At 35.1% G+C, this 22909-nt stretch overlaps 1 protein-coding gene across 1 annotated transcript in view; it reads right to left on the reverse strand.

Moving 5' to 3' along the window:
• The window catches only part of HTR2C (5-hydroxytryptamine receptor 2C), a 115753-nt gene extending 93761 nt beyond the window's left edge, over window positions 1–21992 (reverse strand). The window contains 2 exon segments of the mRNA XM_089904162.1: window positions 17315–17628; window positions 21958–21992. Coding sequence (XP_089760288.1) covers window positions 17315–17628; window positions 21958–21992 — 349 coding nt within the window.
• Between the last annotated feature and the right edge of the window lie 917 nt (window positions 21993–22909).

The following is a 22909-nucleotide window of genomic DNA, read 5'->3' on the forward strand; positions in this document are numbered from 1 at the left end:
TACTTCCATAAAGACCCTCAAATATCTCTTGCCATGTAATTAAAGAATAAAAATAAAGATACATAGGCTGGGAATTAAAATTCTGCTTTTGCTACCTATTTTATGAAATATTTCTCAGTGAGAAGATCCATACTAGAAAAAAATCTCATCTAACCTTGACTGTCTTGGTGATATTCTTATTAAAAAGAAACAGTGGCATCAAGTCATGGAAAAACAATTTATGAAGTATATTTTTGGAACTTAGTGTTATGTGAATAATGGTTGAGTAGCTTGCATTTGCTATATTTTGAATGCAGAAAAATTAGAGTGCAAAGATTTTATATTTCTGGTATCTTTTACTTGGAACATGAAACAAATTTTAGCACTTGCAGAATACAGAAATTTAGTTTGACTAAGGAGGAAAAGAAAGAAATCAACTTTTAACAATTAGTCCAAGAACCTGGATACTACACAGTTCAAGCACTGTGTTAGGAATACATAGATATAAACGAGAACAATTCAGATTCATCGTTGTAAGCGATTCTATTTAACATATGAAAGACAGCTTTCAAGATTGAATTACTGCCCTTTGAGATAAAGGCTAAGTAGGCTATTCTTATTCATCTCATAATGTTTAAAAGTGAGGGTTTTGGATATACAGTCCATTCATCCTAAGCAAATTTTCTTTTATGTTCACTTAGATGGCAACAAGAGATAAAATGTCTTCTGAGTTGTTAAAATAATATATAATTAATGAGTAGGTTTTTCATCCAGTGTCTCTTAAAAGCACATGTGAAATGTAACCCTGTTGTATGAAATAGTAATTCTTTTCATCTCCCTGTCATTCCTTCTACTTCTGTAATGATAATTTCAGACTCCAAGTAACTCATTCAAAGTGACATCAGTAGGAAACTTGATACAATCTGAAAACATAGGAGGAAATACAGGAAGTATCTAGTGTAACTTCCTATTCGAAGCAGAAGTTCCTTATATAACCTCCGTAATGGAGTGGTTCCTTTCTTTGAAAGATAGAACTTTTCATTGATAAAGAACATTTTAATGAACCCTAATCTGCTTCTTTCTGTATCTTTTACCATTTATTTTGGTTTTACCTTTTGGAGCCATGAAGAGCCTTCAACTATTTGAAGATATATTATGCCCCTCCCCCACCCCCCCTTAATTCTATTTTCTAATCACATGGCAACAAAGGCATTGAAACCTGGGCCTTCAAACTCTGTGTCTGAAGGGGATATTAATAGAGTCTAAAATGTACTGAACAGAAATTACTTTGAGCAAAGCTATGTTTCTAAAAGAGTGTCTATCAGCTAAAATGATGTATAGCACTGATATGTGTAAAAGAACTGTGAACTATTGTTATCATTGTAGGGCTTGGAGAAATTACTCCTGGATATACAAGAGATTATTTTCTTAGTTATGGTACTCTGTGTGTCTAAAGCTGTATCAAGACAGAAGCAAGAATCAGCATTTGGTTTTTCAGGAAGATATAGCAAGTTCCACATTTCCATGGATGAGTGGCAAAAATATCAGTCTGAGTAGCAGGGGGAATGGGGCCCTTAATGTCATTGATCTAAGTGAGAATGGATATTAGCCTTTCGTGGCCCTAAAATCAGGTAAATTGTGTGCTTTCGTTTTCCTCATCTGTAAAGTGGCGAAAATGTAAAGTTCTACCTATACCATCCCCCAAATATGCTGCTTTGGCATAAGGATTCTTTTGAGCTGAAGGCAAATGAGAAACAGCCAATATAGGAAAAGCTCCTGACCCTCCCCGTTTCTGCCTAAAGTCAGGTTATAAATTTCCCCTTGTGAAGGTGTCCGCATCCCCACCTCTACCAGGAAGAGGAGAATGACTCAATCACTGGAGACACACTTATCACCCCATACTACACAAGATTGAGGCTTCATAACAAACCTTACAAACGTAACCCTTATCTTCCATTAGTTTTCCACATATATTTACCTTCCCACAATTTACCACCCCTAGAAGCCCAAACTGCTTTTCCTTTGTCTTGTCACTTCTCCACAATTTATTGCTCTTCGTTAAAATGATACATACACCCTTGGGGTCTAACTGCTTCTTTGGGTTTTCATTTCTTTTCTATGAAGAACTCAGTATGCATAAGTAATAAACCCTTTCTCCTGTTAAACTGTCTTTTGTCAATTTAATTTGCAGGACCCCAGACAAGTTTTCCTTCCCATACAGTGCTCAATTAAAGTTAGCTATAATAATTATTGTTATCATCATCTTCTTTAACATCATCATGGAACCAAGTTAAAAGGCTCTTGGATCACACATACCGGATTAGGGGAAAGAGTCTTTGGAAATAAGAGCTGAGAATTTAGCTTTCTAGGAATTGGCACATCATAACATGATATAAAGCCATTGAACGTTTCCATGAAAAACAATGAGATTTTCCAAACTCAAAAAATACCTATATCAGGAATTGTGTTTGGGATTAGCCAAATAGAAGTAAAGGATAAAATGAAGTGAATCTTCAGAACATCAGCAATGGGTACTCTACCAGGAAACCCAAACCCAACTTGAGAAGATAGAAGAGAGTTTCCTGTTATTGTAGAAAATGTAGGGGGATTTTTCCCAACTTGGCAATAGATCATTGGTAGTACTTAAATTCTTGGTGCTTTGATTTCCCTACCTGTTAAATGGGGATAGTAAATGTATAGCACTTAGAATAGGGTCCAACACTGAGCCAGCACTCAGGTGTTAGTTATTAGTGAGCTTAGTGCTGCCTATCTGCCTGTAAGTGAAGTGGTTTTTGCAAGTAGAACTGGAATGTTAACTAAAACTACATTATGAATTTGTTGGAGAATAAAAGAAGTAATCTGCAAAAGTTGTTCTAAGGAGGAAAGAAGAAAGTACAAAGAATTACTAGAGATAGCAGACTCTAGAGGTAAGAACAACAATCAGGACCTCTGGACTGTGTTCTTTAATATATGTCACTGTAATTTTCTGTAAATATACTGAATGCCATTCTTCCCATTTACACTTGGAATTAAAATTTACTTGGTAAAGAAAATTTTCGCCCCAGGATAAAGAGACTGTAGTGAAATGACTATGTGGATTGGGACAGGGGATATTGGGAGTAGACATTTAAACCAAAAAGTAAAGATTCACAGTTCTAGATGTGTGGGGCTGGGCTATCCCAAGTATCTAACCTCATGAATTGATTTGCAAGAGGGAAAGAAGCCTTCATTTATTCATTAAAAAATACCAGATACAGGGATAGATGCTGGGTTACAAGACTGAGAAGGTCACTGCTTAGCCTTTCAGGGAGAAGTTTTTATGTGGATGCTTGAGGACAGAAATTAAGGCATCAGCAAATATACTCTAGATCAGTCCTATAGAATGTAAGCCCTGAGGAAACTACAGTAAGTAAAAAAGAAAAAAAAAAAAGAGTTGTTTTACAGAGGGATTTTGTGAAGAGGGCAAGGACAAGCATTACTTTTTCCATGTTTAGGTAACAAAGTGTGCTACATATACCTAATTTTTGCAGGGAACACTAAATATAATACTGAAGCAAATGCAGCACCATGTGGTATCTTGAGGGTTTGTAGGTTTGGCTATACCAGGTGACAGTACCCAAGACAGGTAAAGCAGCATTCTCATGGAAGTCACGGGTGGTGAAATGGCAGAGCATCAGCAGAGACCACAATGCCTGGTGGGAGATTGTGGATTCCCAACAGACAGGGCGGTACTCAGCAGATGCCCAGCAAATGATGATGGATGCCCAGTGGGCGATGATGGATGATCAGTGAGAGATGTTGGATTATCAGCAGGTATAGTGAATGGTGGCAGGTGACGGTGGATACATACGTGCTCGATGAAAGCCCAGAACGGTTGCAACAGTGAGTGATGCAAATTGATTTATTCATGATCACATGTGAGATAACTCTTGGGGACTTCTAGAAGTATTTGGAGGGAAGGTGTGTATCTTTCTAGGGGATTGGAGTAACTTTGTTAGCACATGGGGATAACAAGCCAGTGAATTTAGGGTATTGATATCAAGGTTGTTTCTTTTGTGCCCACAAGCTGTGAGTCCTGTCACAAACTTAAATGCTTTTAGGGACCAGGTAGGTTTATAATCAGTGAGTAAGGCAGCGAGGTGTAAGAAAATGGGGAGTAGTAGAAACACAGCAAAGTTGGAACACATACACAATTGAATAAAAGATATTCAATTTACGAAGTTCAAAAATCATTGGTTAGGGGCTTCCCTAGTGGCGCAGTGGTTGAGAGTCCGCCTGCCGATGCAGGGGACACGGGTTCGTGTCCCGGTCCGGGAAGATCCCACATGCTGCGGAGCGGCTGGGCCCGTGAGCCATGGCTGCTGAGCCTGTGCATCCGGAGCCTGTGCTCCGCAACGGGAGAGGCCACAGCAGTGAGAGGCCCGTGTACCGCAAAAAAATAAAATAAAATAAAAATCATTGGTTAGGGTAAAACAAAACTCACCTGCAGGCAGAAGTCAGATAAAGAGCTACAAGATAGTGGCATCTGGTTTCGGTGAACACTAAGTACCAATGTCCTAGAGCCTAGTACATCATTTATCTAGGAATGTGGTACCACCTTTATACAAATAAAATTGTTTCATTTTGAGAATGAACTCCAGGTATGCAAATTTTGGATATATGTTAGGTACATGAGAAGATTATCTTCTACTATTTATTAACCAATTCAAAGAAATCAGAAAGATTCTATTTATCACATGTTTATTTCCATTAACTCTAGCTTTTCTAGAATGTTTTAGGATAAAGGCTTTTTCACTCAACGTCTTTAGAGCTAAATCATATACTTTAAAAATTATATTTTAATGTTAATGTTATAAATATAATGCTGTGTTAATATTATAATTGTATCAATATTGATAATATTTTTACCTTTAACTATTAATAAATATTAATTAGTAATAATGTTGATATTATATATTAATATGTTTTATTAAGGGATTCCCTAATATTGGGCCAACATAGTGTTACTGGAATTAATCCCAGTTCATCGTATAATATTTTTTAATGTGACATTGGATTCTGTTTGCCAATTGTTCATAAAGAATTTTTGTCATAAGTGATGTTAGTCTATAATATTCCTTCTTTGTGCTTTGTCTTTATTTGGTTTATGTGTTAAACCTATGCTTGCTTTGTATAAGAATTAGGAAGGGTTTTAAAAAATTACTCAATGGTCTTAAACAATTTATGGAATATTACAACTATCTGGTCTTCAAGCATTTTAAAGAATTCCCCAGTGAAACTATCTGTATCTGATGTTATGTTTGTGTGGTAGGTCCTTGATAACTTTATTTCTTCTACTGAAATTGTTCTCTTTCTTTCTATATCTAATGAGGTTAATTTTGCTAACCTGATTTTCCCTGGGAAACTACCTTTTTTTTTTTAATGTTCTCAATTGATTTGCATATAAACCTACAAAGTAATCTAATTTTTAAAATTTACTTTGCTTCAATGGTTATTTTCCTTGTTATTTCTTATTTTGAATATTTTTGTTTCTTCCTTTTTCCTTGTTTCAGTTAGGTAGTGCTTTTATTTTGTTTAAAAGTTGCTTTTTAAAAAAGCAGGATTTTGATTTATTAATTAGGTATATTGTTTTTCTATTCTCTACCTAATTAATTTCTGCTTTTATCTTTAGTTTGTTTCTTTGTGCTTTCTTTTGAGTTACTTTGCACTTCTTTTTCAAGGTTGCTTTCTAGGAATTTAATTCATTTGTATACCTTCATTTTTACTTATAAAGGTGATGAGGGCTATGAATTTTCCTTTGATCATTGCTTAAGTATCTTCTATAGATTTTGATATGTAGTGTGTATGCTATCATATTTCTAAAGTAGTCTGTAATTTCAGTTTGCATTTGTCCTTTTGACCAACAGTTGTTTAAAATTTGTTATAACTTCAAGATCAGATGGTCTTTAAACTTTTGTTGTTAATGCTTTCAAGCGTTATTGTGTTCTTATCAGAAAGTATTTTTCATAATAGTTTTACTTTTCTAACATTTTCTTTGTGGCCTAATGGATAATTAATTTTTGTGAGTGTTCCATGAACTCGTGAAGAAAATATACTTTCTATGATAAGGGTATAAAGTTTAATATACACCCATAAGACCTACATGTCCAATTTTTTTGTACTGAGTATGATATTTAAAGTCTCCCATTAGTAGAATGTATCCATAAATGTATCCTTCCATGTTCTTTAGTTTTTGCTTTTAAAAGAGCATTGCTGTGTTATTGGGGGCATAGATATTCTTAACTGCTATATACTTGTTAATTACAGCTTTTAATCATAAATAAACATCCTTTTTGGGAAAAAAAAGCATCATTTTTTTTTTTTTACTCTTACTGGTTTTTTAATTTTTTATTTAAAATTTACTTTGTCAGATGTCAACATCACAATTTCTGTTTTCTTAGTGTTTCTATTTGCTTACTATACCTTTGCCCATCCCTTTATTTTAACCATTGTGATTCACTGGGTTATGAGTTCCACTAAATATAGAGAGTATAGTTGGGTAATTTGTTGTAAGCCAACTTGAAAATCTTTTATTTTTAATGGTAAGTTAGGTTCATACAAGTGTATTGCTATTACTGGTATGTTTGTTTTCAACTCTGTCATTGTATCATGGTATAATGTTGAGAGTATTGTTTTATTTTCTTGTGTTTCTTCCTCTACTTGACTTTTTTTTTTTTTTACTCTTCTATTAATTGCATTTCTTTTGGTTTTAGATAGGTTTGTCTTTTTGTTCTAGTGGTTAACCTTATATCATGTTTATATCATGTTTTCTTTACATCCTGTTTAATACTCTTAGACCTCTGTTTTCTTATGAAATCTAGTTTTTCTGGCTTGCCATTTTTTGGAGTCATATAAATTAACACCCATCTTTTGTTTATAGAAAAATCAATGAAATTATTCTACTTCTTTCTCTTTCCCTTTCTCTTTTCTTCCCAATTTTTAGTTGCATTGCTTCTAAGTTGTTAGACTATATAACAAATAATATATATCATATAAGATATGACAGTATTCTTATGCCCTTATACCACCTTTATTTCTGTCTTAGCTCTAAAATTAAATATATTAAACACTCATGATCCATCTTTTTGAGGAAAAGTTCCCAGTCATCCCTTTGTTAGATGAATCTTATCCATTATTCAATTTCTTAAGAAGGGCTCATGGGTTCAGAATTCTCTGGGTTTAAAAAATATTAAACTTTTTACAGCTTGATGGCCAACTTGTCTGGATATAAAATCTTGGTTTGAAACTTTATTTGAGTATTTTTCCTTTTTAAATTTCAGGTATAACTTACATACAGTAAAATTCACCCTTTTAAAACTGCATACTAGAATATATAGTTTTTAAATTTTTGAGAAATATATATACAACCACTACCACCATCAAGATATAGAACAGTTCCATACTACCAAAGTAAATGCCCCTTTGGAGTCAGCATTGCATGTTCAGACCCTGGAAACTAATGATCTGTTTTCTGTCTTTATAGATTTACTTTTGAAAGAATATCATATAAGAGGTTGACTTTTATAAAAATATTGCTTCAGTGTTGCTTTGTTTTGTTATTTTTTAAAATTATGAAGCCAGTCTAATTCTCTTGCTTTTGTAAATTATTTCTTATTTTTGCCTGAAGATTTTTCTTTCTATTTAACACCTAATGTCTCAGATATATCTCAGAGTTGACTGTTCCAGGTCAAATTTTTGGTACTGGGTTGGCCCTATCAATATGTACATTTAGACCCTCTTTTATTTCTGGAAAACTTTCCAGGATTATAGTTCTAAATATTAATTCTGTTCCATTATATTTTTTTCTTTTCAAGGATTCTCATTATACACACATTGGATCTTTTATTTGATGGTCTTCCATCTCAAACACTTTCTTTTTGACCTCTTTTACTTCTTTCTTCATCTCATTTTCATTATTTCTGTTGTTTCCGTGTTTTTCTTTAGTGCCCCTTATTAAGTTTTCATATTAATCTATTCTTCTTTAGGCACTTTTAATTTAATGTTCATTCCAATATGATTTTATCTTTTTCTCCTATTTTATTCTCCTGGGTTCAATCAACTTTTGCTTTATGTTGACCAATTTTTTTAATCCATTTCTTTTCTTAGTTTTTAGATTTCTACTTCAAGGTTTTTTTTTTTTATAGATATATCTTTAAATGTTTGAGAAAATTTAGTTTATCTTGAAGTATTTTGTTACAGCTTTTTTGTTTTCTGATCATTCTTTATTTGTGGGAACTTTCATCAAATGGCTTTTTTTATTCTCATGTTCTGCTTTCTTTTTATAGTAGCTTGGTATAGATGAAAGTTGGTTGCATCTTTGAATTTGTATGAACATGGCTAGCAGTTTGTGGGTGGTTTCCATGGCTAGCGGTTTGTGGGTAGTTTCCAAGATTCCAAGCTCTGGAGCACCCTTTTCTCTTCATGTAACAAAGTATGATTTCTTTATTGGAGGACTTTTGGGGTACAGTGGAGGACAGTGGGGGGAGGGTTGATGGGTTCTTACATGTTGACTTTTTTTGTCTTGTAAGATGATGAAATTTCCCCTCTTGTTTCTTTTTCCCTTCACTGTGCATTTTTTTTCAAAAGTCACCTCTCCCTTTTAACCCTTTTCTACCTCCAAAGAGTTCCTCTCCAACACTGCTTTCTTGAGTCATATGTACACTTCTAAGTCAATTCTCTAAAGGATGAGCTTCCAGAGAAGTTTCTCAGAATTTTCATACTTGGGATAGACTTTCTTTCTTATGATGATTTTAGATCAATCTTAGGCTTCCTACTAGTTTTCCTCCTCTCTCTTTCATCTAGTATTTACTGGACTGCCCTTCCTCTTCACAACAGCACATGGCGGGAGCCTAATAGAGAGCTCATTGTGATCTCTTATTTATTTTCTGCTTACAGATAATTTGGAATTTGAATGTTCTCCAAATTAGGTGGTGGTATTGTGTAGTTTTATTTGTTTTTGTTGTTCTTTATTGCTTGGGGGTGTGGTGATGGATGTGTTAGGACATTTGGATTTAGGCTGATGCCATTTTTTGACCACTCATATATTTTTAAGGGAGAAACTGGCAAAATGAAATAGACACCACAAGACAAAGCATACCTTCTAAAGCACATTCATTCCAGTGACCTTTTCTTACATAATTTGGAGCTATAGTGTGGTAAAATGCTCACAGAGAAGGTAAAATACTTATACTTTGAAGTTAATGCATCATTCAAACTCAGTAAATATAAGGAAAGCATATTTCCTGAGAACACTATTTATAAAATGCCTATTGAGACAATCTATTACCACTGTGTATTTAGAACAGGATAATTAATTTGTAAGTTCCATGAGAGATTATTTTCTAGATGCAGTAATCTTCTTTTAGGACTTGAGAACTAGATACACTTTCAGTATTAGTCCTTCCAGTCTAATTCCATTATACACTCCAGGGAAAAGGGAGTCTACTTCACTGCCTTGTGAGATGAGCATATCGGCAATGAAATTCAAACTGGGTTCTCCAACTCCCTAGGAAAGAAACTTTGCAGTGTAGTATAAGTGGTTTTGATTGTTGTTAATAAATATTAGCTAGAAACAAAAGTTAGGTTAAAACGAATATGGCAAAGATATGGCAGAAAATCAAAAGAAAAATTAAAAGCTCTCTAAAATCATATATCAAAATTTTCAATGCTTGAATTTTTATTGTGATAATATGACCTTGAACTTATATAATTAATAATTAATTTTTATCACTGTCTCCTTTTAAAAACATGAATTACAGACTCTAGGAAGAAGAATAGCTGTTATTGAGTGCTTATTATGTGCCAAGCACTTAGTTTGTCAATGTTTAAGAAGATTACTTAAAATATGTTTTTAAAGATGATGAGCCTTGGGGACCTTCAAGATGGCAGAGGAGTAAACGAGGAGATCACCTTCCTCCCCACAAATACATCAAAAATACATCTACATGTGGAACACCTCCTACAGAACACCTACTGAACGCAGGCAGAAGACCTCAGACTTCCCAAAAGGCAAGAAACTCCCCGTGTACCTGGGTAGGGCAAAAGAAAAAAGAAAACACAGAGACAAAAGAATAGGGATGGGACCTGCACCTCTGGGAGGGAGCTGTGAAGGAGGAAAAGCTTCCACACAGTAGGAAGCCCCTTCACTGGGAGACACAGGGGGTGGGCAGGGGGAAGCTTTGGAGCCATGGAGGAGAGCACAGCAACAGGGGTGCAGGGGGCAAAGTGGAGAGATTCCTGCACAGAGGATCGGTGCTGACCAACATACACCAGACTGAGAGGCTTGTCTGCTCACCCGCTGGGGCAGGTGGGGGCTGGGAGCTGAGGCTCAGGTTTCGGAGGTCAGATCCCAGGGAGAGGACGGGGGTTTGCTGCATGAAGACAGCCTGAAGGGGGCTAGTGCACCACAGCTAGCCGGGAGGGAGTCCGGGAAAAAGTCTGGACCTGCCTAAGAGGCAAGAGACCATTGTTTCAGGATGTGCGAGGAGAGGGGATTCCTTCCCTTTCTGCCCACAGAAGGCAGAGCACCACCTAAACGAGCTCCAGAGACAGGTGCAAGCCGTGGGTATCAGCTTGGACCCCAGAGACCGGCATGAAACATTAATGCTGCTGCTGCAGCGGCCAAAATCCTGTGTACAAGCACAGGTCACTATCCATAGCCCCCTGGGAGCCTGTGTAGCCCACCACTGCCAGGGTCCTCTGATCCAAGGAGAACTTCTCTGGGAGAACACACGGTATGCCTCAGGCTATTGCAACATCATGTCAGCCTCTGCTGCCACAGGCTTGCCCCACATTCCAATTATAACTACTGTACCCCTCCCACCCCCCGGCATGAGTGAGCCAGAGCCCCCTAATAGGCTGCTGCTTTAACCCCGTCCTGTCTGGGCCAGAACAGATACTGAGGGCGACCTACATGCAGAGGTGGAGCCAAAACCAAAGCTAAACCCCAGGAGCTGTGTGAACAAAGAAGAGAAAGGGAAATTTCTCTGTACAACCTCAGGAGCAGTGGGTTAAAGCTCCACAATCAATTTGATGTACCCTGCATCTGTGGAATACCTGAATGGACAATGAATCATCCCAAAATTGAGGCGGTGGACTTTGGGAGCAATTGTAGACTTGGGGTTTGCTGGCTGCGACTGATTTGTTTCTGATTTCTTATGTTTATCGTAGTATAGTTCTGAGTGCTTGTTATCATTGGTGGATTTGTTTAGTGGTTAGGTTGCTCTCTTTTTTTAAATTATTATTTTATTTTAATAATTATTTATTTATTATTATTTTTTTTTTCTTTTCTTGTCCCTTTTCTTCTGAGCTGTGTGTCTGACAGGGTCTTGGTGGTCCAGCCTGGTGTCAGGCCTGAGCCTCTGAGGGGGGACAGCCGAGTTCAGGACATTGGACCACCAGAGACGTCCCAGCCCCACATAATATCAATTGGCAAGAGTTCTCCCAGAGGTCTCCATCTCAACACTAAGACCCAGCTCACCCCAAGGGCCAGCAAGCTCCAGTGCTGTATGCGCCATGCCAAAAAACTAGCAAGACAGGAACACAACCACACCCATTAGCAAAGAGGCTGCCTAAAATCATACTAAGTTCATAGACACCCCAAAACACACTGCCAGATCCAGCCCCACCCACCAGAACACAGGCACCAGTCCCCTCCACCAGGAAGCCTACACAAGCCACTGAAACAACCTCACCCACTGGGGGAAGACAACAAAAACAGTGGGAACTATGAACCTGGAGCCTGCAAAAAAGAGACCCCAAACACAGTATTTTAAACAAAATGAGAAGACAGAGAAATATGCAGCATGAAGGAGCAAGGAAAAAACCCAATAGACCAAACAAATGAAGAGGAAATAGGCAGTCTACCTGAAAAAGAATTCAGAGTAATGATAGTAAAGATGATCCAAAGTCTTGGAAATAGAATGGAGAAAATACAAGCAACGTTTAACAAGGACCTAGAAGAACTAAAGATGAAACAATGATGAACAACACAGTAAATGAAATTAAAAACTCTCTAGAAGGAATCAATAGCAGAATAAATGTGGCAGAAGAATGGATAAGTGACCTGGAAGATAAAAAAGTGGAAATAACTACTGCAGAGCAGAATAAAGAAAAAAGAATGAAAAGAATTGAGGATAGTCTCAGAGACTTCTGGGACAATATTAAAGGCAACAACATTCAAATCATAGGGGTTCCAGAAGAAAAGAGAAAAAAAGGGACTGAGAAAATATTTGAAGAGATTATAGTTGAAAACTTCCCTGACATGGGAAAGGAAACAGTCAGTCACGTCCAGGAAGCACAGAGAATCCCATACAGGATAAATCCAAGGAGAAACATGCCAAGACACATATTAATCAAACTATCAAAAATTAAGTACAAAGAAAAAATTTTCAAAGCAGCAAGGGAAAAGCAACAAATAATATACAGGAGAATTCCCATAAGGTTAACAGCTGAACTTTCAGCAGAAACTCTGCAAGCCAGAAAGGAGTGGCAGGCCATAGTTAAAGTGCCGAAAGGGAAAAACCTACAGCCAAGATTACTCTACCCACCAAGGATCTCGTTCAGATTTGATGGAGAAATTAAAATCGTTAAAGACAAGCAAAAGTTAAGAGAATTCAGCACCACCAAATCGGCTTTACAACAAATGCTAAAGGAATTTCTCTAGGCAGGAAACACAAGAGAAGGAAAAGACCTACAAAAACAAACCCAAAACAATTAAGAAAATGGTAATAGGAACATACATATCGATAATTACCTTAAATGTAAATGGTTTAAATGCTCCAACCAAACGATATAGACTGGCTGAATGGATACAAAACAAGACTCGTATATAAGCTGTCTACAAGGGACTCACTTCAGACTTGGGGACACATACAGACTGAAAGTGAGGGGATGGAAAAATATATTCCATGCAAATGGAAATCAAAAGAAGGCTGGAGTAGCAATTCTTATATCAGACAAAATAGACTTTAAAATAAAGACTATTACAAGAGACAAAGAAGGACACTACATAATGATCAAGGGATCAATCCAAGAAGATATAGAATTGTAAATATTTATGCACCCAACATAGGAGTACCTCAATTCATAAGGCAATGCTAAAAGCCATAAAATGGGAAATCAACAGTAACACAATAATAGTAGGGGACTTTAACACCCCACTTTCATCAATGGACAGATTATCCAAAATGAAAATAAATAAGGAATCAGAAGCTTTAAATGACACATTAAACAACATAGACTTAATTGATATTTATAGGACATTCCATCCAAAAACAACAGAATATACTTTCTTCTCAAGTGCTTATGGAACATTCTCCAGGAAAGATTATATCTTGGGTCACAAATCAAGCCTTGTTAAATTTAAGAAAATTGAAATCATATCAAGCATCTTTTCCAACCACAATGCTATGAGACTAGATATCAATTACGGGAAAAAAACTGTAAAAAATACAAACACGTGGAGTCTAAACAGTATGCTACTAAATAACCAAGAGATCACTGAAGAAATCAAAGAAGAAATCAAAAAATACCTAGAAACAAATGACAATGAAAACATGGTGACCCAAAACCTATGAGATGCAGCAAAAGCAGTTCTAAGAGGGATGTTTATAGCAATACAATCCTACCTCAAGAAACAAGAAACATCTCAAATAAACAACCTAACCTTACACCTAAAGCAATTAGAGAAAGAAGAACAAAAAACTCCAAAGTTAGCAGAAGGAAAGAAATCATAAAGATCAGATCAGAAATAAATGTAAAAGAAGTGAAGGAAACAATAGCAAAGATCAATAAAACCAAAAGCTGGTTCTTTGAGAAGATAAACATAACTGATAAACAATTAACCAGACTCATCAAGAAAATATGGGAGAAGACTCAAATCAACAGAATTAGAAATGAAAAAGGAGAAGTAACAACTGACACTGCAGAAATATAAAGGATCATGAGAGATTACTACAAGCAATTATATGCCAAAAAAATGCACAACCTGGAAGAAATGGAAAAATTCTTAGAAAAACACAACATTCTGAGACTGAACCAGGAAGAAACAGAAAATATAAACAGACCAATCACAAGCACTGAAATTGAGACTGTGATTAAAAATCTTCCAACAAACAAAAGCCCAGGACCAGATGGCTTCACAGGAGAATTCCATCAAACATTTAGAGAAGAGCGAACACCTACTTCTCAGACTCTTCCAAAAAGTTGCGGAGGAAGGAACGCTCCCAAACTCATTCTATGAGGCCACCATCACCCTGATACCAAAACCAGACAAAGATGCCATAAAAAATGAAAGCTACAGGTCAACATCACTGATGAACATAGATGCAAAAATCCTCAACAAAATACTAGCAAAAAGAATCCAACAGCACATTAAAAGGATCATACACCATGATCAAGTGGAGTTTATCCCAGGAATGCAAGGATTCTTCACTATACACAATTCAATCAATGTGATACACTGTATTAACAAATTGAAGGATAAAAACCATATGATAATCTCGGTAGATGCAGAAAAAGCTTTTGACAAAATTCAGCACCCATTTATGATAAAAACTCTCCAGAAAGTAGACATAGAGAGAACTTACCTTAACTGAATAAAGCCCATATATGACAAACCCACAGCCAACATTGTTCTCAAAGGTGAAAAACTGAAACCATTTCCTCTAAGATCAGGAACAAGACAAGGTTGCCTGCTCTCACTGCTATTATTCATCATAGTTTTGGAAGTTATAGCCACAACACTCAGAGAAGGAAAAGAAATAAAAGGAATCCAAGTTGGAAAAGAAGTAAAACTGTCACTGTTTGCAGTTTACATGATACTATACATAGAGAATCCTAACATGCTACCAGGAAACTACTAAAGCTAATCAATGAATTTGGTAAAGTAGCAGGATACAAAATTAATGCACAGAAATCTCTTGCATTCCTATACACTAATGATGAAAAATCTGAAAGAGAAAATGAGGGAAACACTCACATTTACTCTTGCAACAAAAAGAATAAAATACCTAGGAATAAACCTACCTAAGGAGGCAAAAGACCTGCATGCAGAAAAGTATAAGACACTGATGAAAAAATCAAAGATGATACAAACAAATGGAGAGATATACCATGTTCTTGGATTGGAAGAATCAACATTGTGAAAATGACCATACTACCCAAAGCAATCTACAGATTCAGTGCAATCCCTATCAAATTACCAATGGCATTTTTCACAGAACTGGAACAAAAATTTTACAATTTGTATGGAAACACAAAAGACCCCTAATAGCCAAAGCAATCTTGGGAAAGAAAAACGGAGCTGGAGGTATCAGGCTCCCACACTTCAGACTATACTACAAAGCTACAGTAATCAAGACAGTATGGTACTGGCACAAAAACAGAAATATAGATCAATGGAACAGGATAGACCTCCCAGAGATAAACCCACGCACATATGGCCACCTTATCTTTGTTAAAGGAGGCAAGAATATACAATGGAGAAAAGACAGTGTCTTCAATAAGTGGCACTGGGAAAACTGTACAGCTACATGTTAAAGAATGACATTAGAACACTTACTAAGACTGTATACAAAAATAAACTCAAAATGGATTAAAGACCTAAATGTAAGGACAGACACTATAAAACTCTTAGAGGAAAACATTAGGCAGAACACTCTATGACGTAAATCACAGCAAGATCCATTGAGAAATGGAAATATAAACAAAAATATACTAATGGGACCTAAGGAAACCTAAAAGCTTTTGCACAGCAAAGGAAACCATAAACAAGATGAAAAGGCAACTGTCAGAATGGGAGAAAATATTTGCAAGTGAAGCAACTGACAAAGGATTAATCTCCAAAATATACAGTCAGCTCATGCAGCTCAATATCAAAAAACAACCCAATCCAAAAATGGGCAGAAGACCTAAATAGACATTTCTCCAAAGACGGTATACAGATTACCAACAAACACATGCAAGGATGCTCAGCATTACTAATCATTAGAGAAATGTAAATCAAAAGTACAATGAGGTATCACCTCATACCAGTCAGAATGGCCATCATCAAAAAATCTAGAAACAATAAATGCTGGAGAGGGTGTGGAGAAAAGGGAACACTCTTGCACTGTTGGTGGGAATGTAAATTGATACAGCCACTATGGAGAACAGTATCGGGGTTCCTTAAAAAGCTAAAAATAGAACTAGCATATGACCCAGCAATCGCACTACTGGGCATATACCCTGAGAAAACCATAATTCAAAAAAGTGTCATGTACCACAATGTTCATGCAGTTCTATTTACAATAGCCAGGACATGGAAGTAACCTAAGTATCCATCAACAGATGAATGGATAAAGAAGATGTGGCATATATATAATGGAATATTACTCAGCCATAAAAGGGAACAAAATTGAGTTATTTGTAGTGAGTTGAATGGACCTAGAGTCTGTCATACAGAGTGAAGTAAGTCAGAAGGAGAGAGACAAATACCGTATCCTAACACATATATATGGAATCAAAAAAAAAAAAAAGTTCTGATGAACCTAGGGGCAGGACAGGAATAAAGACACAGATGTAGTGAATGGACTTGAGGACACAGTGAGGGAGAAGGGTAAGCTGGGGCAAAGTGAGAGTAGCATTGACATATATACATGTAAAATAGATAACTATCTATTTTACATGTATATATCTACCACATGTAAAATAGAAAGCTAGTGGGAAGCAGCTGCATAGCACAGGGAGATCAGCTCGGTGCTTTTTGACCACCTAGAGGGGTGGGATAGGGAGAGTGGGAGGGAGACACAAGAGGGAGGGGGTATGGGGATATATTATACATAGAGCTGATTCACTTTGTTATACAGGAGAAACTAACACACCATTGTAAATCAATTATACTCCAATAAAGATGTTAAAAAAAAATGAAGATGATGAGCTTTTTTCATCTTCTTTGTATAAAAGCTGGTACTAGGTATGTGTACTGCCCAGAACATAGGGGTAGGCACATGTTTCTTTCACTGTCACAGTCTGTATATTGGAAGGCAATTGTCATTGTTTACAAATGACACTGAGCAATAGAGTATCTATATATGATTTTAATATATTATAAAACATTTGTTTTGCTTTTTCAAGAGTCTGCTACTGATTTATTTAATAAATATACACACATCCAATTTCTTCTGTCACACAATTTTCTTTTTTGTTTATTTTCCAAATGATACAAGTAGAATAATTAACTTTCTGATTTTTTACGATACCTGCCACAGATTTATGACATGATCTGAGATCAAAATACTAATAAATTTGTACTTACCATAAAGGATTGCAAGCAGAGACAGTGGCATGACAAGTAGTCCCACTAGCATATCAGCAATGGCTAGGGACATTAAGAAATAATTGGTAGCATTGTGCAGTTTCTTTTCCAAGCTTACTGCCATGATAACGAGAATGTTGCCACCTATTGTCAAGATTATTATTATGACGATTGAAAGTGCTGGCCAGTTTTGTACCCCGTCTGGGAATTTGAAGCGTCCACCATCGGAGGTATTGAAAATGTCAGTTACTATGGCTGCTACTGGGCTCACAGAAATATCACATTGCCAAACCAATAGGCCAATCAGGTGCACACTGAAAATTAAGAAAAAAATAATCAGGTATATATTATATTGCTTGTACCTAATAAATTACTTATATAAATCAACTGCTTTTCCTTTAACAATCATTATTATTATCATCATCATTTCTACTCTTAATTAAACCTCAGTATCTCTTCTTTCTCTCCCCCAAATACTTTTATTGAATGCTTAATATGAGTCAGGCACTTAGTTTACTGAAATATATATGTATAATCTCATTTGATCTCATATAACATCCTCATGAAGTCAGTATTGATTTATATCTATTATGTATAAGGAGAGACTGAGGTTCAGAGAAGTTAAGTAACTTTCTCAAGGAAATATAGCCAGTAAGTAGCAGGGGCAGGGTCCGTACTCAAGTCCCGTTGAATTCAAAGCCTGTGTTTTAGACTTTTACTCTCTACACTCAATCTGAAACCACAGTATTGTTTGACTTGCTGAGTGACTTTATGCTGGCCCATAATTTCTTAATATCTGTCCTGTAAATTTTCCTTCTACCTGACACTCTCCCCATTTATGTCCTATGTTTTCTGGTGGTGTTCTAGGTTAGAAAATGATTTGTGGTGATAATTAACTCCTATGGGTTTGCTGCTTTCCTATGCTGGAAAAGAAATCTCTTAAGTCATTTAAAATGTACACCTCTCATGATGGTACTTATGTAGATTTTTACTGGTAGGAATTTCAGGCCAAGTGGCAGACTAATGCAAGAGAGACAGACGTGGTTATGTTTTGTACATTCCAAATTAATTTCCCCTGATGGTGATATGAGATTTATTCAGGTTTCATACATTAATGTAAGTCCCTAAATTGTCTCATGAAACTAATATTTATTTTCCTTAATAAGATAAACAAGAAAGATAAGTATATTCAATATTTCCTGCTTAAAAGCAAGAATTATTATCTGTGAATGACTGTCTTATGTGTATTCTATGTTCAGTAATAGTTATTTAATGAATACTAAGCAACAACTATACTATATGTACTAGTTGTTAAACCCTGATATTATTTATAGAGAAGAAAATTTCCTCTACTGGTACAATATGTGCTAACCAATTGTCTATGCAAGAAAATTGCATGGGGGATGGAACACATGACATTACAAAATCCAGAGTGTATGAGTTCTCCATGTAAAAGTTTTGATTTCATTATCTCATTCACTTGTTCTTTGAGCTAAAAATATTATTTCTACAGGGAAAATATATGTGTGATTAGATTGACTATCACTTATTATCAATCATCAGAGAAACTTGCAGTAGTAACACTAGATGATTATGATTATCATAATTGTATCTATAATACACACACACACACACACACACACACACACACACACACACACCATACTTTCTGGACCAGAACTGGAACACTGAACCTGAAAAATTATTGGCCTTATTTAAACTTAAGTAAAATATTATAATAATTTTCTACCACGTTTAAAAATTATTTCTCTTAATATCTTGTTAATATACTTTATGTATTTTAACGTAATGAAGAAATCATGAAAATATTTTGACTTTCTCATTCTACAAGGGCTGAAAACTAGTACTTCGGACATTTAGCTTAAAACTACTTCCTCATTAGTCAAAGCTGCCTGATATCCTAAGCATCATGTCGGTGGGAGACATACATAGTAATTTTCTTCAAATCATGAAAAGTAATCATTAAATTCTTTCCAATGCTGGATGTATTCTTTTTTCCTGAGACATAAAAAATAAGCTAAAATAATATGTGATTCAGAAAATCTGTATCATAATTAATTTGTGATTAAAGTGAATAGAAATTATAGAAATAAAGAACCAAATAAATAGAAGCAAGGTATTTGCCTTCAGCTTTGATTACTCTGTCACTGTATTTGTTGTATTTGGCATGTGGCTAATGTCCTGGCTACTTGACCTAAATGATTTTTTTTGACCAGTCACTTAACCTCTCAGAAGATCAATTTCCTCATCTTTACAATGAGGATGATCTTTATCACATTATTGTTGTGAAAATTAAATGATATATGTAAAGTCTCAAAATAATACCTTTGTCGTAATAGGCCCTCAGTAAATGTTGGAGCTTACCTTCTTTCTGCCTTCAAAGTTAAACAAAAGTATTTTGTGGTAGCTATACCCTAAATGTACTTCAAAATTTGTCAAGAATTTAGGTCCTGGTTTTATTTTAAGAAGGTACTTATTTATGCAGAACTGGCTCAGATAGTAATTTTAAATCCAAGGTCTTTTCTGGCCTAGCTGTCGAAAAACATGTTCTTCTGAAATTAAAAAAAAATTCTGGTTTAAATTAGTTGATGATCATTTCAAGTAGTCCCACAAGACTTTATGCTCACAATGATATGCTGCATCTTCAATTTTCAGTTGCAGAATCACAAATATATTTATTCTTAAGCCTAGATAATATGGTCCTAACAGGATATGCAATGCAACTTCAAATTTTCTCAGTAAATTGTGAAAACATCTAAATCCTTTCACATTTCTGTAAAAATAGTAGAAGAATACAAAATAAAATTGTATATAACAAAAGTACATGAAAAACTATGTCCAATTATGAATTTTATGATTTGAGTATCTTAGAACTTTGGGGTAGAAAACCACTTAAAACATTCATCTTGCCTACCTCTGCTGGTCAAATATATTTTTACTTTTTATTAAAGAGTCCATGAAACAAATACTGAATTATTGAGGAAGCTTGTAGAATCTAAATATATCTTTTGTGAGTTATTAAATAAAGTAATGGTGTTGGGAAAAATCCTGACAGAGTTTTTACTTCAGTTTCCTGGTTCCAATTCCATTCAATTTAATAAATTCTTATTGAGCACTACTTATGAGCAAATTATTATGATTCTTACTGCAGTCAGTCCTATTTTCTACAGTATTATAATCAAGAATTGGCTGTATTCTTATTAAACCTAATTTCTAACATTTACATGTTCAGTGAAAAACATACAGTCCTTTTACAGAAGAGGAGTAATCTAGGTCTTGTTTCTAAAGCTTATGCTGATTGCTATTAAGCTCACAGAAGTCTCATAAAATACGTGCACAAAAATCACAATTTCTATCTGAACAATTGAAATAACTTATTAATTGCTACTAAGTTTTGAATGAAAATATCTGACATTTTTAGTCGATAAACAAAATTATAATTTGATTTAAAAGTCTGAGTACATTTTAAATCTACTGAGTTTTTGCATGGCATATGACAATGGGCATTATTAGAAGAGATGAATGATCCCTTGTTTCTCTTAATGTAATGGAAAAAATTCTATGTGAATTCTTTAATTCCATAGCAGAATAATTTGGTACTCTTTAAGGTAGCCCTGCATTTGGTATATGGATCAAGGCCTATATACTAAGTTGTCCTTTCATTTTTCCCAGACCTGGCTCTTTTTTTCCCTTCTTTATCACTGTCCTTCACCCTTTCCTTTTCCTCTCTGCTCTAGTTTTCTTGGAACCATGTATCCTTGAGACTATCATCACTACAATGTACAATGACATCCAAGATGGACTATAATGGTGCATATTGCAGAGGATCCAGTGTTGATGTACTTTATATCTACACTGCTCTGTAAACTGTTTCCTCAGTGAGCACTTTTATAGAAATCACAGAGGAGATTGTGCAGGAGCAAGGTGATTCAAGGCTTCTCAGTTGTACTGATCAGAGTTTACAGAGCCCTGGATCTTGTTTTCCATGCCCCCATTCCTCAAAGAGTAGGTTTAGAAGAAAGCAACCCAACCTTTTACTAAGTTAAAAAGAAGATATACCTGGATTAGATCATGTTTTGAATTGCTTAGTGCTTGAATTCAATGCTTTCCTTATCACTTTTATGTTATGTTCTATTGACTTTAACTACTGGTTCATTGTTTCAAGGCTACATCCTGTCCAGCTACATCCTCCAACCCCTATTCCCTGACTTCTCGCTCATTCTTTTGCAAACTTAACTATTTTTCATAGAACCAGAGACTTGTAAAGACATTTATTCTCTTGGCTGTTTAGTTCATGCAGGAAGGAAGAGGAAAGAACCTTTCTTATTTCTACATTTTAACCATACAGAAAGCAACCACAAGTATCAGAATTATTTTTGAATGATATTACTTGTTTGAACATATGAGTGGTTGTGTTTAATTGGAGTTCAAGTTATTGGTTTTTTTCCCATTTATTGTTTTTGAATAGAAAACACCAGTAATATTAGTCTATTGGAATGCAAGTCATTTATACAGATTGAGGCAAATATAGCTGAATAATCATATAAAAACCTTTTTAACATTTTTGAGCAAACTACTATGAAAAGTTATTTTAAAAAAATAATAGGTAATAACATCCTTACAGGAACGAGTGCACTGCCTTCCTCAGGTTCACCATAATTGCTTCAGTCTTAAGCAAACAAAGTTTAAAATTGAGAAGAGGAAATTTAACAGACTGGATTCATTATGCCATCCTTTCTGGGGAGAGAAAAAAGAAAAAGAGAGTTAGTTAAAAGTTTAAATAACTTTAATAACCTTCGATTAAATAAAAGTAAATATATTTATTAAGTGATAAGAAATAATCAATACTAAATTTAGCAAACAAGCAAGCATATTATATAAGTGATAAAAAATGGCAAGGAGAATAGATTTTTCATTTATTTACCAATATACAACCATCATAATTTTTCTAAAATTTCTTATATATACTTTCTTTATATGGGGCTTCTACTAAATCTCCCCCTGCTGGAGTACAAAGCAGTGTTTTGAAAAAGAAATTAAGAATACATGCTTCTTAATTTGCAAACTATTGGGGGAAAGTTTGTGATCTAATAATTAAGTAGCATGTATAAAGTAAAAAGGTTTCATCTTATAGAGCAATGAAAAACTAAAACAAGTTTTAAGCAGTTTTATAAAGTGAACATATTTTGTACAACATTTCTAACTTTTTTTCCAGTGAAGCAATCTGCTTTTTCATAGATAGCTTTCTTTATACTTTTGCATTAACCAACAGTATTATCCAGAGGGTAGCCACAGGTTTATACCAAAATAAATGAGTTGATTAAGTTTACCTAATTAAATATAGCAACAACCCTATGAACCAACTAGTTAGTATCCAACAGATAATATGCTGCAGTCAGGACACATGGGATAATGTTGAAAATTGCAAACAAAAGGTCAGTTGCACTCGATGATTGAAAAACAAAATTTAGTTTCATTTATTAAGAACTGACAGTGCATCTTCAGAGGAATTAGGAAGGAAACATGAACACTCTACAAACATCAAAGAATTTCAGAGTGAGTACCTTTGATTTC

Source organism: Delphinapterus leucas, chromosome X, assembly GCF_059928025.1.
Source record: "Delphinapterus leucas isolate spDelLeu-1000000601 "Yukka" chromosome X, BTC_Dleu_Yukka2, whole genome shotgun sequence".
Taxonomy (NCBI): Eukaryota; Metazoa; Chordata; class Mammalia; order Artiodactyla; family Monodontidae; genus Delphinapterus; species Delphinapterus leucas.